This window comes from Hypanus sabinus, chromosome 6 (assembly GCF_030144855.1).
Source record: "Hypanus sabinus isolate sHypSab1 chromosome 6, sHypSab1.hap1, whole genome shotgun sequence".
Lineage (NCBI taxonomy): Eukaryota > Metazoa > Chordata > Chondrichthyes > Myliobatiformes > Dasyatidae > Hypanus > Hypanus sabinus.
Window position 1 is genome coordinate 65,974,344 of NC_082711.1, and position 19,495 is coordinate 65,993,838.

At 40.1% G+C, this 19,495-nt stretch overlaps 1 protein-coding gene across 1 annotated transcript in view; it reads right to left on the reverse strand.

Moving 5' to 3' along the window:
- The window catches only part of kcnh8 (potassium voltage-gated channel, subfamily H (eag-related), member 8), a 439,093-nt gene that overhangs the window by 246,242 nt on the left and 173,356 nt on the right, over positions 1-19,495 (reverse strand). Inside the window, exon 2 of the mRNA XM_059972346.1 lies at positions 15,162-15,395. Within this exon, the coding sequence (XP_059828329.1) occupies positions 15,162-15,395 (234 nt within the window). The remainder of the gene's footprint in view (positions 1-15,161; positions 15,396-19,495) is intronic.

A 19,495-nucleotide genomic window follows, 5' to 3' on the forward strand; every position in this document is an offset into this window, starting at 1 on the left:
AGGTGTATAAGATGATGAGACGCATTGATCATGTAGATAGTCAGAGGCTTCTTCCCAGGGCTGAAATGATTGCAACAAGAGGACACAGGTTTAAGGTGCTGGGGATTGGGTACAGAGGAGATGTCAGGGGTAAATTTTTTACTCAGAGAGTAGTGAGTGTGAGGAATGGGTTGCCGGAAATGGTGGTGGAGGCGGATATGATAGGGTCTTTTAAGAGACTTTTAGATAGGTACATGGAGCTTAGTAAAATAGAGGGCTATAGGTAAGCCTAGTAATTTCTAAGGTAGGGACATGTTCGGCACAACTTTGTGGGCTGAAGGGCCTGTATTGTGCTGTAGGTTTTCTATGTTTCTACATCGGGATGAGTACATCTTGGCTCAGTTAAGTGGCTGTCCCAATTAGTTGAAGTTTCATAGAATTATTAAAAAGAAATGCAAAAGACTAACTACCATTTGACATAGTAAAAATGTGTATTTAAATTAAATACAGAACAAATTAGAACACTATTGATCCTACTACAGTACCATAAAATAGTGCATTTGTTCCAATTTGTTAGCAATATAGGAATTTTGTGTATGCCAGCATGTTCTTTTGAGTAACAAAATCAGGAGAGACATGTCATACAGATAATGGACTTCCGTTGTACAATCCTTTCAATGATTGCATCCTCCAAATACATTACTGTAACATTCAAGACGTATGAAATTATTGCTGAAGTCGTGAAATTGTTTCATTTTCACTCCTGGCCGTTTCTTTTATCTCCAAGCCTGAGTGATTGAAACTGCAGTGAGCAAAACAATGCTAAATTGTCTTATTGCCTATTTTTTGCCAACTCCCAGTAACAGAAACTACTGCTTTTTAAACACAAGCCCCTGTAAGTGACACTATTTAAAAACTGTTTTTCTAAGCATGGTGCAGTGTCCAATGGCCATGTAAGTACACTTGTTTGAGGCTAGTTAGAAATTGTTGAGCAACAGTCGCCAACCCCAGTTAAGTGGCATAGTGTCCCAAATACACAAAGGAAACCCTGGCTATTTTCTCAATTAGTGTTTGTTCTTTAAGAGTTGGCCCAAGTGAGTGGCTGCTCTGATTAATCGATGACCAATTAACTGCACTGTGTTTTTATGATGTGTTCTTTGTGCAATAGTGTTTTTTTGTGCTGCATCAGATCCAGAATAACAATCATTCCATTCTCCTTCACACTTGTGTCCTGACAAATACCAATAAGCGATCCTGAATCTTGATTAATGATTGACACATCTGCATCACATTGTAGAATCGTGGGCACCACAGTAGTGTAGGAGTTAGCATGATGCTATTACAGCTTGGGGCATCAGAGTTTGAAATCCAATGCGGGCGTCCTCTTGGAATGCAGAGGTTTTCTCCGGGTCCTCCAGTTTCCTCCTGTAGTCTGAAGATGTACTGGGTAGGTTAATTGCTCACTGTGAATTGTCCTGTGATTTGGTTAGGGTTGAATTGGGGTTGTTGGGGGTTGCTGGCTGATGCAGTTCAAAGGACCAGAAGGGCCTGTTCTGCACTTTATCACTGATTAACAATAAAATAAAACAATCTCAGAAACTGTAGAAGCTCCTCTTCACCAAGCTTCAGCAAGGAAACTGCCTCTCCTAGGTGGTTTCCACTTGGTAGATGAATTTGATAGCTTCCTGTTGTTTGATGATGACGGTGAGGCTGGACAAGATAATTTAGAGTCATGACTGAGATAATCTTGGCAGAATTCGTCCGACTGACTAACTTCTCTGTCTTTGGTAAATTTATCCTCATTGCTGGCTTCCAGTAGATTGGCGCTTAAGTGTTTAGATCATAGACAGCTTTGGCAATATAGAAGGATCAGAATTATTATTTTTCTTTGAGCTGTGGTGGAGTTTCCATTCTACGAATACCTTGTAGATTCAGTAAATCAGCTCCACAAAGTCCTAGTCGTTTTCATCAAACTTGTTCCAGTGTATTCTGGATGAGAAACCAAGAATCTCGCCAAACATTCTAATTATATTGTTCTGATATGGTGGGACCTCTGCGGCTTCTGTTTGCTGGGGTGTAGTCAGGTCGTCTATGAAGCACTACCTGAGAAGAGCTAACTTTCTACCTTCAGCATTGATTTTCTTGTGGCAACCTGCTGAATTTCTTGGAGCAATATTTCTGTTGCCACATTGCATTAAGCTCATGCTGACAGACCACAGATTAGGTGGTGGTCAGTTCAATTGTCACCACACAAGTCTGAGTGCAGGTGATGCAGATATCTTTAAGGTCTTGCACTTGAGCAATGACAAAAAATAATGAATTAGTTTTTCAGGAACACGTTCTGTCAAGAAAACTCCAATGGATTTAGCTTTCTCTACATCTTCATTGCATTTTCCATGGAGAATCACCCAGGAGAAACTGTTTATCCTCCTCAGAAATGTGGGCCAAGGTTTCTTCAAGATGGTGACATCATTCTCCTTCTTTAGAACTTAAAGACATAAGAAACATAAGCAAAAGATGGCCATATTTCTGGACAAACTATATATCTCTTGATGTCCAAACTGCTAATGAATCTCAGGTAGCATATTTGTACTTTGATAATAAATTTACTTTGAACTTCGTAATAACTGTGCTAAGGTTTAAGGACCATTACGTGCTAACTTTCAAAATGGCTCTCATGGGTAACATCTGCACATTGCGGGTGCTACATTATACACATTGCATTACTACTGGTAAAAGGGACTAATTTAAATGTTATCATTATTGTTATAGCCAGGGGTGGTAATGGGAACAAGCTCCCACTACCTATTAAATGCTCCCAATGGCATGCGCCTCAAATAACCTCTGACAACCAACTCCAGTTCCTGGGCCTTCATGTGTGGCTTAGTTATTAAGCCCGGCGGGACCACTTCTACTGACAGCAGAAGAGGTAAAGGTGGGTTACTAGCGCCTTAAAACCAGTCGCTTCCAGCAGATGGGGCTCATCAGACATGGTTGGCAGCTCATTTAGGAGAAAGAAAACTCTGATCTCAAACCTCCGCTGCCTTGAGGCTACACCAATTCATGGAGAAGGCTTTGGGAGAAAACCCTGAGAGAAAATTCTGGACCTGGAGTCCATAAGGCAGTCCTACATTGAGTTCAATGTTGACTGGCAACTCTCATGACACCGCTGGTACCTGCCGTTCCTTTGGGTTCATCAGATGTGTGGAGAGGGGGAGCTTGCTACATGGGCAACAGCTTGTTCCCCATATCATATTGCCCATCCTTATGTATCTAGACAGCTAGGATGCAATATCCATGGTCAACTCTGATCAACGGACGCCTCAGAGATCAGCAAAATGAAAAATCACACTTAGAACTTAATTGCCAGCTACTTCAATCTTATTCATTTTGTGTAATGGCCAAGGTCAAAATGACTGTGCTGTTGTTTCAATTCATTCAAAGCTTGCCATGGAATCAACAACCATTGACACTTGACTTTGTGAGTATTGCTTGATTCCTGAATCGAAGTATAGTTGCTAAATGTGTAGAAGCACAGATGGGAGATGAGTAAGTGTTATGTCCAGTGGGAGACATGCATCATTAAAATGATCCCTTCAGCTCTGGGGATCAGAGACACGACTTCAGAAAGACACATTATCCAAGTCATCCCTAAATGATATAATATTCTTTTAAATGTACTTTTTGGGATTTCAATTATGAGATTATACTTGCACTAATGCACTTAGATCTTGAAGCCACAATATTATGAAATGTTCAACTCTAAGAATCAGATCAGTGATGCCTCTTTTGGAATGATAGAAATTCCCTGGGGCACAAATCACTGATGTGAGTTGTGCCAAACACCATATTGTTCAGGGAGATTGTACCCTGATTTAAAGAGTGAGGAAGAGAGAGTGAGAAAGAGAGAAAGAAAGAGAGAGTGACAGAGAAGCAGAAGAGGGAGGAGACAGAGACAGAGAGGTGTTAATACAGGAGAAATGATCTGCTAAGTGTCAGTAATGTACTGATTCTCTTATCTGAATCAAGGAACAGTTTTTAGAATATGGATCTTCCTCCATTGAACTCTTTCACTTCCTATACTCGCAAATGAAAGCTCAGAGCAGAGCAAGGACTAAAGTACCATGTTTAAGTGTCTTCTGGTTTACAGCAAGAGATATCTGCAACATCATGCAGTATGCAATCTGCTGTTGACTCCTCTCCAAGATCTACCTCATTCTTGTCACAACCGTGAATTTGGCAGCAGCAGATTTGGCAAATGTGCTTGTTAATATGCACGTGTCAGCTGATTATTTCATTGTGATAGTATTTAACTCCATTCGTTCTGTCATAGTACTTGTCGAGACTTGGACATGGCTATAATTCGCTGCCTGCATTCCACCTTGTCTGAAAAATTGGACTGTCGAGTCAACTGACTCTGAAAACTAGCGGTATTCATTTTATTCTTTATTCTTTTCAGCCGCAGTGTAGGCTTCGTTTTCCATTTGAGAGTTTTAGTTAATGACCCTGTTTGGCCTTGCGTTTATTGTTCTCTTTTCCTTTTAACACTGTTCTCATTAAAGTCTGTGAGCTATCGACCCGCTTCAGTGACTCTCACTCCACACTGGACCATATCCGAACCTGGTGACAGCAAGTCTCGACCATGCAAAGATGGACCCAGCAGAGAGCGAGCAGCTAACTTTGGCCATGAGATTCATTGGTCAAAGTGATTCGTCGAGGCAACAATGTTCCATTGGAATTCCTATGTATGAACTCTTATTTCTGTCTCCAGCATGACAGAAGGATCTTGCTAACTAACAGACCCAGCAAAGTTTGAACAATGACTTTTTAATATTGGTGGCTTGAGAAGAGGTTGCCTTCTATTCTCAGTGCACTTCCTGACTCTACATTCCGAGAGACCTGAGTCTACAGATTGAGCTTGTCTAGTCTACATTGAGTTTCTCCAGTATCCATTTCTCAGGTTCCCAGCTTTGTAGTCCCATGACTCAGGTCTGCATAACAAATGAGTGCTTCAAGCAAGCTTATCAATTGTTTCAACAAATCATCATTCAAGTCAATAGTGTAAATTCTGGAAGAGCTCTACTCTAAAAGCTGATCCCTGGCTAAAGTGTGCAAATACACAAGTGAAGTAAACCTATCAAGAGTATTGATAGAAAGTCATAGTACACACTGGGAAAATTGAACTTTCATGCAGCAAATTAAACAGATCTACAGAGAACTAGCTTGCTTATTGATGAAAGAAACCTGCCTAAGCTGTCTTGATCTGTAAAATTGAGAGCATATCCTAATTGCCTAATGGAAAAAATTGTGAAAGATAAAACATTGTGAAAAAGATTTGAAAAGGCTCCTTCTCCAGGTTTCAAGTTTCATGATTTCAAGGTTTCCCAAGGACTTTTATCTATGTTCCCAAGGTTTTTATTTTTCCGATTATTTCCAGGGCTTATTCAATGTGTTTAGGGTTTCTCAATGCTCTCTCCATCTCGAGGACTCCCAAGCCTCCCTCCTGGCCCTGCCTCAGGTTTCTTGGTCTCAGCCTGTTGGGGTTCCCAGATTTCTCAGGATTCCCGGTCTCTCAGTCCATTGGGATTCCCAGGTCCCTCAATCTCTCTGGATCCCTGAGTCTTCCTGCCCCTCAAGTTCCCCATACTTCCATCTCAAGTTTCCCAGGTCTCTCGAATCTTCCCTGGATCTCAAGTTTTTTAGGTCTTCCTGGGCCATCAAGTGCCAGCTTTCGGGCGGAGGCTCCTGTAGTGACTACTTCAGGCCTGTGCCGGGCACCAGAGAGCACTGGGTTCTGAGGTTTTTAGAGCACCTGAACTGGTTAATTGTTGCTTAACAACAGTTATTAAGAGTTCCTTGTGCTTTTCCCGAGTGACTCGCTCTTTGTAATGCGGTTTCCTGGTGCCTTCTGTTTAAGTTTGTTAAGTAATTTGATATGCTCAGATTCTGAGTTAGCTTTATTCTTGAAGCAGATGTCCAATTACCTCCAATTGGAGTGTCCTCATTTTGAGAAAGATTCATCTCGCGGTGTCACTTTTCGAGCTATAAAAGCTATAACAGGAGCTTTTCGAGCTATAACAGGAGCTGTAAAAGCTCCTGTTTCTGTCTCTATGTAGAAGTCTTTGGCTCCAAGTTGGCAGTGCACACCATGGCACTTGTCTAACAGCATCACTAAAGGACATTTTGGACAAGTCAGTCATTCAGGACTTCCAATGGACACAGGTCTGTGGCTAGAGAGGGGACCCCTGTCACAACCACGGATTCGGCAGCGCAGCAGATTCAGCAATTGCGTTCATGGATATGCACGTGTCAGCTAATTATTTCATCGTGATAGTATTTAACTCCATTCGTTCCGTCATAGTATTTGTCAAGACTGGACGTAGCTACAATTTGCTGCCTGCATTCCACCTTGCCTGAGAAACTGGACTGTCGAGTCAACTGACTCTGAAAACTAGCGGCATTCATTTTTATTCTTAGCTGTTCTCTTCAGCCGCAGTGTAGGCTTCGTTTTCCATTTGAGAGTTTTAGTTAACGGCCCTGTTTGGCCTAGCATTTATTGTTTTCTTTTCCCTTTAACATTGTTCACATTAAAGTCTGTGAACTATCGACTTGCTTCAGTGTCTCTCACTCTGCACTGGGCCATATCTGCACCAGGTGACACTGCCTGCCAACCACGAGTAAGCAACAAAACTGTGTGACTTTGCTGGGGTTGAAGTTTGCCTACAGATACAGGATACTGCAGTTATTAAGTGATGAGTTTTATCCTCTGATAAAACTATAGATACTAGATCTCTGAAATAAATCATACAATTCTGGAGAGACTGAGTAGATCAAGTAACAACTTTGGAAATAGAAATAGTGTTAAATTTTTTAGTTGAAGACCTATGCATAGAAATGGGAAAGAAAGAAAACAAATTAGGACTAGGATATTTTCAAAGCTGGTGTAGAAGCCCTCTTTGGCGTCATCTACAACTTCCAGGATTTGGTCATGTGTTTTGATGATGCAAGTGTGTTAATTTACTGCATGATAGTGAAACTCAATCCATGAATATGCAATTCCTCTTCCAGTTTGTTCCCTTCAGAAGAAGGTGTATCCATAGCTTTGTCCTTTAAACTAGTCTCATGCTGCCTTTCTATTTCTCACTAAGTGTGGCAAAGTTGATGTCAAAGTATCAGAGTTCCTGATACCATTGGTATCAAATGAGCATTCAAGTCACTGCTGTTGGTTATTTCTTTATCAGAAGAAGCACAAAGGGGAAAATTGCTACCTATTAGTGAAGGTGTGTTCAAGTTATCCAGTCAAACATCTCTCAGAAATTCCAGTAAGGGGTCATTAAATCTGAACAATGCAGATGTAGCAATTTCTGGCTAACATATTTTCCTGGATGAGTCAGTGCATGAATCATTCCGATATGTCCAGGCTTCTCTTTGGAAGAGATAGAGTAATAGCTTCAGTGAAACATTTGAGAACCTGAGGATTTGACAGGGGAGATGATGAGAGGGAGAGTCTAATACTTGCGGCATAGTTTCAGGATAAAAGAGCTCCTCATTAAATCTGAGATAATATTATTTTTTTCTCTCGTCTTGATTGACACCATCAAAGAAAACAGACTGCAAAATTTCAACAGTGAAATAGTGGATATTCATGAGAGTAATGATGTCCTGAGTTTAGACTTTCTAGTTGACTTTGAAAATTAAACACCTTACATTCACTGTTTTAAAAACAAAGGCACTTCTTCCCTCTTCAGTTTACCCTGCAGGGACATTGTGGATTAGGGGTGTAGATGGTAAGGATTTTATATTGTGTTCCTGGCACGTTCCCAATATTTTACAGAATGGACACACAGGTTTGAGAAAGATACTTGTCCACACCCATGCTTACTCCTAAATTCTGCTGAGAAGATCTTAAATGAGAAGATAGCTGGAGAGCTTCCAACAGTTGGAGAAGAAGATAAAGGCGTGTTTTCTTTCTAAAATAAAGACAATATTTCACCGATACTTCAGAAGTCAAGTACCAATTCAGCAACCAGCCAGTTTCTGCTGATCAAGAAAACCTTATGGCCTGAGAAGGCAGATGATATCTGGGTTGGTATTGTTACGAATGAGGAGCAACTCTGATGGGCAGAAGGGTACAGAATCGCCAATGCCCCCCCCCCCCTTTTGGAGAATCGCAAATTGCTACTATTCTGATGCTGTTATCAAGGGAGATGAGAGAGACAATGCAGGGATACACACAGGTTGGAATGTCTCCTATTGACAAAGAGAGAGATTACTGCTATTGTCTCTTGGAGAAGGAATTGTGTATTGAGTACTGTTCTATTCATTGAAACCCCTCAGGGGGCAACCAGAGTGGTCTGGTTGAGGGATTGCATCATCCCAACCTGATTGACAGCTGAGACCCTGTGAGTGGGGATAAAAGTAGTGTCTGGGGAACACCCCTCAGACGCACCAGGAGAGACGCTACGAGACCGGTGGGGGCTTGTGTGTGTGTCCACCCTTGCCTGGGTGACAAGTCCTCCATGGAATGGTCCAGCTAAAGGACGGAGATGGATCAAGATTGTAAAAGGAAAGTCGGCAAGTTACTCTCTCTCTCTCTCTCTCTCTCTCTCTCTCTCTCTCTCTCTCTCTCTCTCCCTCCAACAATTGCAACACAGTGAACAACAACTACTGCAGCCTATATGAACTGAACTGCACTTTATATTTCCATTGGACAATTCATTATCCCCTAGACAATGATAGAGCTTATTTCTTATTGATTATTATTATACCCGCACTTTTAGGTTTAGTATTGATGTCGTATATTATTTGTATATTTGCATTGATATTACTTGTGTGTATTTTTATTAATAAATATTGTTAAAAATAGTATCATCAGACCTCAACGGATACTCCTATCTTTGCTGGTAAGACACCCAGTTACGGGGTTCGTAACAGTATAATCATGCATGGTGCTCAAGTGGTATTTGATCATTAAACATAAATCCCAGGTCATGCAAAGATTAAGAGCATGACACAATCAAATTATCCACAAACTGCAATTATTGCTTTGCATTTCTTACTATTCCTAGACCCTGAAAAATATTGTGTTTTGTTTCACAAGGTGAAATATAAAATAGAGCAATTAAAGTACATTTGGAAAGTAATAGAAATATTTGAAGATATATACAAATAAATTCCACTGATTCAATGAAAGTACGATATATATGTATATTCTAATTAAGGTATCATCACAATTTTATGGAAATTTATAATATTGAACAAGATGAATCGACACATAGGAGGGAGAATAAAAACCCGGCTAAATGCTGTCACAATAACAAACTCTCACTTAATGTGAGCAAAACCAAGGAGCTGATTATTGACTACAGGAGGAGGAAACCAGAGGTCCATGTTTCTGTACTCATCAGGGAACCAGAGATGGAGAGGATAAGCAGATTGAAACTCCTCAGCATTACCATTTCTGAGGATGTGTACTGAGACCAGCGCGTAAGTTCTCTTACAAAGAAGGCATGGCAATGCCTTTACTTTCTTGGATGTTTGTGCAGATTCAGCATGCCATCTAAAAGTCTGACAAACTTCCACAGATGCAGAGTGCAGTGTATCATGACAGGTGTGGTTACACCAGTGCACAAGAATGGGTAAGCCCAGTCCATCACAGGGAAATCCGTCCCCACCACTGAACGCTGCCGCAAGAAAGAAGTATCCATCATCGAGGACCCCCACCATCCTGGCCATATCCTCTTCTCGCTGCTCCATTTGGTCCCACACCACTAGGTTCAGGAACAGCTGTTCGCCTTCAACATTCAGGCTCCTGAACCAGAGTGGGTAATTTCACTCACCTCAGCACCGAACTGATTCCACAACTCGTGGACTCACTTTCAAGGATTGCAACGCATGTTCTCAGTAACTTATTTATTTATTTGTTTGTTTGTTTATTTATTTTTCTTTTTGTAGTTGCACAGTGTGCCATTTTTTTGCACAATGCTGTTTTTGTGTGTGGATTTTTTCCATTAATTCTATTGTGTTTCTTTGTATCTACTGTAAAAGCCTGCATGAAAATGAATCTCAGGGTGGTATACGGTGACATATATGTACTTAATAATAAATTTACTTTGAACTTTGTAGTTACATAAATAATAGTTTAAACCAGAGTCAAATCTAATTCATCCGTTGACTTTCACTGCTGATATTTGGCTTCAGCAGTGAGACCTGGTCTCAAGAGGGCACCGCCAGAGTGTGTCTGTGACGTCCTGAACTCCAGCAAAAACCTTAAGCCCTCTCTGATATAAATAGTTATGGGTACCCTCTGCTAAAGAGAGGTTATACTAAGTGTACCCTCACTAAAGATAGGTTATACACTTACGATTCAAATGCTGAATCACTTCCCTGTTTATCCTCCATGGTGAGTTTAGCTATGAATAATCACTATTTGAGTGGTGCCCCTCCCCTTTGAGATACTTCCAGCTAACAAGTATTTAAAAAAGCAGTTCATTTATTTTTAGTGATGCATGTCTACATTTAGATACAGTTATTAAGTCACATTTAAAATTCAAAAAGGGCTTTTATCTTATAAAAGATTTCAAAATTGCAACCGATTTCTAAGACACAAAAGATTTCCAAACCACAGGTATGATTCCCATAAGCTAAAAAGACATACCAATGAGTTGCTGACAGACAAGTTGTCCATCGCAGAAATTGTAGGCAGAGGAATGGAATCTAGTTCATCATTCTTTCTGTTGTGTCTTGACCATTTTTAACTAGTCTGACTGCTCTCTTACATTTATACTGTTTATTGTAGGCTAATTAACATAATCCCATGGTTTTACACTGCATCCCTTGAGCAGCCAGCCCTTTGCTGTGGGCCAGCAGTCTGTGCTCTGTAGACAGTGTTGTTTGCTTGTAAAGCCGTCCTTTTAATTTCAGATTGACTTTTGCTTGCAATTTACATTAAAAACAAGACGACCTTGGAGCTCCCACTCTTCTGCCTCTTCACTAACTCACTGAACACACCTCTTGCCCCTTTCTACCTGTGTCATTGGCGCTAATATGGGCGACAACTTCTGGCTACTTACCCTTCTTCTTGAGAATCTTTTGTAGCTGCACTGAGACATCCTGGACCTTAGCACCTGGGAGACAGCACACACCATCCTGACTTCTCTTTCACCACCACAGAATCAGCCACTGGCCTGGTTGTTCCTGATAGGTCACCGTCCCCCAGCAGTATCCAAAGGGGTATACTTGTTGCTAAGGATAATGGCCACAGAGGAGCCTTGCACTGACTGCTTTCTCCTCTGCTTACATCCCCTGGTGATCAGCCGTCTACTATCTGAACCCTACATTCCGGGTGTAACCACCTCAGTAAAAGGCTCCTCTATGAAATTTTCAGCCTCCTGGATTGTCCTGAGTGCATCCAGCTCCAGCGTCAGTTCCAGTTCCTTGACCTTGTCAGTCAGGAGCTGAAGTTGGATGCATGTCCTGCAGATGGAATCATCAGGGGGACTGTTAGATATCCTGAAACCCCACATTTCACAGGAGCAGGATTTCAGTGCCTGAACCACTATCTTCCTACAGTCATTTTACCTCCACTTACATTCTAGCCTGTGCTGTTGAGCCAAAGCGTCAGCACTCTAACACTGTGCACTCCAACAGTGGTTGCTTTGCTCCTGTTTATTAACTGCCATGATCCAACCAGCAGGAATGATGGCAGAACAGCAATGGCTGGAGTTTCTGGGAACAACTTGGAAGGCGTAGAATAGATACATCCCAAAGGTAAAAAAGTATTCTAAGAGGAGAATGAGGCAACCGTAGTTGACAAAGGATGTCAATGTAGCAAAAATTAGTGGGAAGTTGAGGATTGGGAAGCTTTTAAAAACAAACAGAAAGCAACAAAGAAAACCATGGGAAAACAAATGATAAAATATGAAGGTAAACTAGACAATAATATAAAAGAAGATACAAAAAGTTCTTTATATATATATATATACACACACACATACATCTTATATACAAAGGGAAAGAGAGAGATGTATAAGTGGATTTTGAATAGCTGTAAAATGACACTGGAGAAAAAGTAATGGGGAACAAAAAATGGAGGACAAACTTAATAAGTATTTTCGTCAGTCTTCACTGTAGAAGACACTAGAAGTGTGTCAGCAATTCGAGAGTGTCAGTGGGTAGAAGAAGTGAGTGTAGCTGCTCTTACCAAGGAAAAAGTACTTGGGAAGCTGAAAGGTCTAGACCAGATAGATTCTGAAAGAGGTACCCGAAGAAATTATGGAGGCATTATTTACGATCTTTCAAGAATCTTAAATTCTGGAATGTTTCCGAAGGACTGGACAATTGCAAATGTCACTCTGCTCTTTAAGGAAGGGTGGGGGGGGGGGGGCAGAAGAAAGGAAATTATAGGCTAAATAGGGTTGACTTCTGTGGTTGGGAAAATGTTGAAGTCTGTTGCTAATGGTGAGGTTTTGAGATTCTTGAAGGCATGTGATAAAGTAGGTCTATGTCAACATGATTTCCTTGAGGGAAATCTTGCCTGAAAAAATCAGACCGAAAGAGAAAAGAGAGTCAGAGGATGTTGTATACCTGGATTTTCAGATGATCTTTGACAAGTTGCTGCATTGAGGCTGCTTAACAAGGTAAGTGCCCCTGGTATTACAGGAAAGGTACTCACATGGCTACAAGATTGGCTGACTGGTAGGAGGCAAAGATTCAGAATAAAAGGGGCCTACACTGGTTGGTTACTGGTGAACAGTCATGTTTCACAGGAGCTGATTTTGGGACTGCTCCTTTACACATTGTGCATATGTCAATGATTTGGATGATGGAATTGATGGCTTTGGGGCCAAGTTTACAGATGATACAAAGATAGGCAGAGGGGCAGGTAGTATTGAAGAAGCAATAAGTCTGTTGAAGGATTTGGATAGATTAGGAGACTAGGCAAAGAAGTGGCAGGTGGAATATAGTGTAGGGAAGTGTATGTTCATGTACTTTGGTGGAAGGAATGAAGGTGTAACCCATTCTCTAAACAGGGAGAATATTTGAGAATCAGAGGTGCAAGGGGATTCCCTAAACATTAGCTTGCAGGCCGAGTTAGTGCTAAGGAAGGCAATGTTAGCATTCATTTTGAGAGGACAGAATTTAAGATCAAGAATGTGAATCTGCGAATCTGGACTACATTTGGAGTATTGTAATCATTTTTGGGCCCCTTATCTATGAAAAGATGTGCTGGCATTAGACAGGGTCCAGAGCAGGTACATGAGAATGATTCCAGGAAAATAGGGTTAGTGGATGAGGAGTGTTTGATGGTTCAGGGCCTGTACTCACTGGAGTTTAGAAGAATGAGGGGGGCTCTCATAGAAAATTATCAAATGTTGAAAGGCCTAGATAGAGCAGATTTGGAAAGGATGTTTACTATAGTAGATGTCTAGGACCAGAGGGCATACCCTCAGAATAGAGGGATGTTCATTTAGAACAGAAATGAAAAGGAATTTACTTAGCTGGAGTGTGGTGAATCTGTGGTTCATTGCCAAGTCCGGCTGTGGAGGCCAAATCATTGAGAATATTTGAGTATATTTAAAGTGGAGGTTGATAGGTTCTTGATTAGTCAGGGTGTCAGAGGTTACGGGGAGAAGACAAGAGAATGGGGTTGAGAGGAATGATGTCAGCCATGATGGAATGGTGGAGCAGACTTGATGGCTCGTGTTGCCTAATTCTGCTCCTTTGTCTTATGGTCTTAGTCTAATATATCACTGAGACGTCTTTCCCACCATCAGTAATACCTATAGGAAGCTCTCAGGAAGGCAACATCCATCATCAAAGATCCCCACCATTCGCACCATACCCTCTCACAACTACCGTGTGGCAGGAGATACAGAAGTTCCACACCACCAGTTTCATGAATAGCTACTTGAGATAGGTTCTTGAATCAACCAGCACAACAGCTTAGCAACACTGTGACCACTTTAATCTCTTGCATGATAATGAACTTTGTATTTTTCAGGTTTTAATTGTATTCTTCTGATTGTGTTCTTTTTTGAAAAATTGTTGATAATCTACGATTTATGTTTTTTCTTGAGAATGCTGCGTATATGTTATGTTCCCGTGATGTTACTGCAAGTAATATTTTTGTTGCACCTATGCATACATGGACTTATACATATAATAATAAAATGGATTTTGACTCTGAGTCAACAATTGAGAGTGAACTCGATCAACTGACTGGCCTCCATCAATGCCATATACAATCTGTCAGATGGAACTGATTCTTTGCAACAACTTCCATGAATATCAGAAGTAGGAGTAGGCCCTAAGAGTCCATGACCCTGTTGTGCCAGTGAATAAATTCATGGTGGAATAAAATCATGGTTCAGAGCAGACACCCTAAATTACATGAAGATTTATCTACAGGCGAAACCTATATTATGAGAGGAGGGTTATTGTACTCTTAGAAAATGGTCTATATCATAACTTTCTGTAACACAAAGTTGTTTCACCAACATATGTGCCAAGAAATGAGAAGTGAAAACAATAAAGTTTGTGTTTATTTATTTATTTAAATTCCATGAGGATGTATTTATTCTGTTTTTTGGGGTAGTGATTTGTGAATTCTGTAAGGGTGAATTTCTGTAACTTAAATAATTAAATACAGAGTTCACCTGCAAAACTGAGCCAAAATCTCAGGAATCATGTCGATGGTGCCTTTTTTGTGCATAATTGGTAAATTGGACAAAATCCTGTCCTCTGTGACACAGATAAAACTGTCACAGTTCCCTGGGCTATGTCATTTTAACAAGATATGATTTCTGCACCCAAGTCTTTGCTCATCAAAATTGCATTCTATATGTAATCAGACCTTAAATAACCTTGTTATTATACACTGTCACCATTACCTTTTTATTGGTACAATGGTACCTAAAATAAGGCAAGGATAAAAAATTTAGTAGATTTATTGAAAGTATAAATTGGCAACAAAATGATAAATGCAATATGAAATATACATATGCAGGGTGAAGACATGAAACTTCTAAAACTATTTGTTTTTGAGCAGCAAGGCATTTTAATTGGATAATAATTGCATTACTGGAACTGCATTATGTACTTTGCAATACCATTTGATAGCATACCTAACAAAGAATGATTTTCTTTTCAGGGCTTTTTTGATCAGTTTTCTGATTTCTTACCATTTTTCTTGTAAAACATGATGTCTCCCTTGAATTCTGTCTTTTCATCCAAACCTTTGTCGATCTGAAGAATTATCTGCTCATTTGTTTCAGCACCATATAAAAACTTGCAGCTGCAACTTTTCTGCATAACTTCAGTGCGGGCAAATCCAGTGAGTTCACAGAAGCCATCTGAGCAGTAAACTATAGGGAACCCCTTTGCCACTTGAGCATTTGCGAGGATAAAATTACTATCTAGAAAAGAACAGAGATAAGAAAGTAGATTAGAAATGGTAGATCTTTGACATTGCTGTGTTGGTCTCTGCATAGTTAACTGCTACAAAGCTGTGAATTAACATACTACTTCAGGAGCTTAGAAAGATAGAATTGTTTGATGAAAAAAGACTATGGCTAATGAAGGCCACACATTTATAGTGAGGAAGGCAGAGTTAAATTGATCCCCCTAATAAACGGTCTTTGAATTCAAATGTTAACTCCTTTACCCGAGCTGCTTAATTATCCTCTTTTGGGTTTCCAGCAAATATAGCATTTTGTTTTATGTGACTATTCATCTGGAATAACTTCGACTATCCTGCCATAACAATATTACTTGTTGCCTAATTGTTGAAACTAATCCCTCCGCAACAGGATGAGGAATCCAACGGGTAAATTGCAAAGTCTGAACCATTGGCCCAGAGTCTCAGAAGCTACTACACATCATTGTTGGAGATTATTAGACATAGGATTATCCTTCTGGAATCCAGTGAAATCATTGTTTTAAGAAAACAACCAACACAGTCCGAGAAATGTACTAGGGGCACCATGCTTGCAGTGCCAACGCAGATCTCCCACAACTCACTAACCCCAACCGTATATCTTTGGAATGTGGGAGGAAGCAGGAGCACCTGGAGGTAAAGTACATGGTCACAGGGAGAATGTACAAACTCCTTATACACAGCAGCAGGAAATGGGTCCTGCTCAGTGATTGTTGCTGTTGTAAAGCAATTGCACTAACTACTCCACTACCATGCATGTAAAGCAATTGCACTAACTACTCCACTACCATGCAGCAACCCATCCACCCCTGCCCCCACCCCCATGCTGCCATTCTGCTATATTGAACTGGGCATCTGACATCTTTAGCTAAATTGTCTTGCATCATTATGATAGATGTTTTGTAAACAGCCCAAAACTCAGTGCCACCTTGGACACTGGCATTTCTCAGTATTTATTGCTTATTTATTTACTATTATCAGTTCTTTTTTCTCTTCCTTTTTGCATTTACACAATTTGTTTTTATTTTGCACATTGTTTTTTTTGTCTGTCCTGTGGGATTTGGTCTTTCATTGATTATATTGTTTATCATGTATTAACTGTGATTGCCCACAAGAAAATGAATCTCAGGGTTGTATATGGTGACATATATTCACTTTGATAATAAATATATCTTGAACTTTGAAATATGTTGTTGTAACTATTGAAATTGTATTGAATTGTCTATTGTTTTATTCTTAGGAGTATAAAATCTCAGTGTACACTGACTCAGACCGATTCCGCTGAGATTGCCTGCTTCTCAAGATGAATAATGACCTCTTCCATCTCGCAGATTTAGTATCCATGTGGTTTAAGCACAGTTGCAAGAGTCAAGTTTCAAATTACACAAAATGTGATGATATATCAAAATGTTATTTTACTAAAACCAAATCTAATTTGATTGGATAATTAAGCTGCATTTGCCACATGTGTGAAAATGTATTTATGAACAATTATCATCTTTTCCAGCTAATAACACAGCTACTTTTAAAATAGAATTGTTTTACCTTTTGAAAGCTCTGAATAAAGGAGAAACATACATATTTTCCCTTTCTCTGAGGTATAATTTTGAGACATCTGACATCTAAATTCTGTAACCCTTCATTTCCCCTCTAAACTTCCCCTTCTGAATTCCCGCAGCCCTCTGCTGAGATCAAAATAATGCTGATGCCTTTGTGAGAGTCATTTTAAAAACAGAAAGTCAATCAAAATTCCTCAGCCAAATGTCTTGGGATAAGATTGATTTTAAAAAAATCTTCCTTCCTAAAATGACTGAGATGAGAGCAATCAAATGTTTATTAAACCCTGCTTTGACATATTTGTTTTATTGTAAAGTGAGAGGATAATGTGATGGAACTATATTTCCATTTTAAAGGATGCGTTCTTTATTCTGATTAAATATTCTCAGCAACCCTTGAAGAGATTTTGTCATAATGAATTTTACTGCTGTAAATTGCAGCCTAATTTCTGAAAAAATAATTAAGATTTTGTCATCAGAAATTCCAAGAAAGGGATTATTTTTCAGGTAGTTACCTAAACTTCCATCCAGAACTTAAAATAAAACTCATTTATAACTAATGCAGAATTTCTAAGTACTAATTAGATTTCAAAATCTTGCTGTAAGGATGTTGTTGCATTTAATAGTTCAGTGTCAATATCATCAAAACTAATGATAGGTCAATAATTTGCAAACACCCCACACAAAAGCAAGGCAGCAAAGTTAGCAATGGCCAATGATCCCTTCAATATCACAGGGGATACAGCACAGGGAACAAAGTTAGCAATGGCCAATGATCCCTTCAATATCACAGGGGATACAGCACAGGGAACAAAGTTAGCAATGGCCAATGATCCCTTCAGTATCACAGGGGATACAGCACAGGGAACAAAGTAATGGCCAATGATCCCTTCAGTATCACAGGGGATACAGCACAGGGAACAAAGTAATGGCCAATGATCCCTTCAGTATCACAGGGGATACAGCACAGGGAACAAAGTAATGGCCAATGATCCCTTCAGTATCACAGGGGATACAGCACAGGGAACAAAGTAATGGCCAATGATCCCTTCAGTATCACAGGGGATACAGCACAGGGAACAAAGTAATGGCCAATGATCCCTTCAGTATCACAGGGGATACAGCACAGGGAACAAAGTAATGGCCAATGATCCCTTCAGTATCACAGGGGATACAGCACAGGGAACAAAGTAATGGCCAATGATCCCTTCAGTATCACAGGGGATACAGCACAGGGAACAAAGTAATGGCCAATGATCCCTTCAGTATCACAGGGGATACAGCACAGGGAACAAAGTAATGGCCAATGATCCCTTCAGTATCACAGGGGATACAGCACAGGGAACAAAGTAATGGCCAATGATCCCTTCAGTATCACAGGGGATACAGCAGAGAAGCAGATACGTCACCTAACTGAGTCTATGCTGACATTAATCAGCCATTTACACGTGTTCCTACATTAACCCCTGCTGGTCACAGGCAGAATGGGCAAACTCCACATAGACAGCACCTGTTCTCAGTTCTCTGGAACTGCGAGGTAGCAGCTTTACGAGCCGAGCCACAGACATTTGTGTCGGAGATTGTCAGCCACTTCTGAGGGTTGTGCAATAACTAGTGTCGGAAGGACGTCATGGAAAAAATTGATAATGTCTTTTTTGCAGGAAATTTTTTTTTAAAAGAAACATGAAATCCAAAAATAAATAATTCAATGCAGAGAAATCTGGGTGTCTCATCACATGATTCACAAAAGTTGGTTTGTCAGTGCATCAAGCTAAAAAATGGAGGGCTTTATGGGAGGTAAGAGTGAGATTGATCTTGGAGTAGGTTAAATGCTCAGCACAATATTGTGGGCTGAATGGCTTGCAGTGTGCTGCACTTTTCTATGTTGTAATACAATATTATTGTATATTTTAATGGAAGTGAATAAAAGAGTCGAAGGGTTATGCTCATGTTACAAAAAGTATTGGCAAGATTACACTTGAAGTGTCTACTCTATATCTGAAGACCAGAAATCTCCTTATTTAAGGATGATAATGTGTTGCAAGCAGCTCAAAAATTGTTTGTTAGACTAATACCCAGAATGGAATCTCATTGACACCTATTGAATCTTGAAAGGCCTAAATAGAGTAGATGTGGAGAGGATATTTCCTACTCTGGGTGAGTCTAGGACCAGAGTGTACAGATTCATAACGCAAGGACATCCCTTTAGAACAGAGATGAGGAGGAGTTCTTACGGTACCATAGTGTAAGACCATATGCTTCCCTACATTATATTCCATCTGTCACTTCTATGCCCATTTCCCCAATCTGTTTAAGTCCTTCAACTGATCTCATGATTCCATAAGACCATAAGATCACAAGATATAGGAGCAGAATTAGGCTATTTGGCTCATCAAGACTGCTCTACCATTTCATCATAGCTGATCCAATTTTCCTGTCAGATCCAATCTTCTGCCTTCTCCCCATATCCCTTCATGCCCTGACTAATCAAGAATCTATCAACCTCGGCCTCAAATATACATAA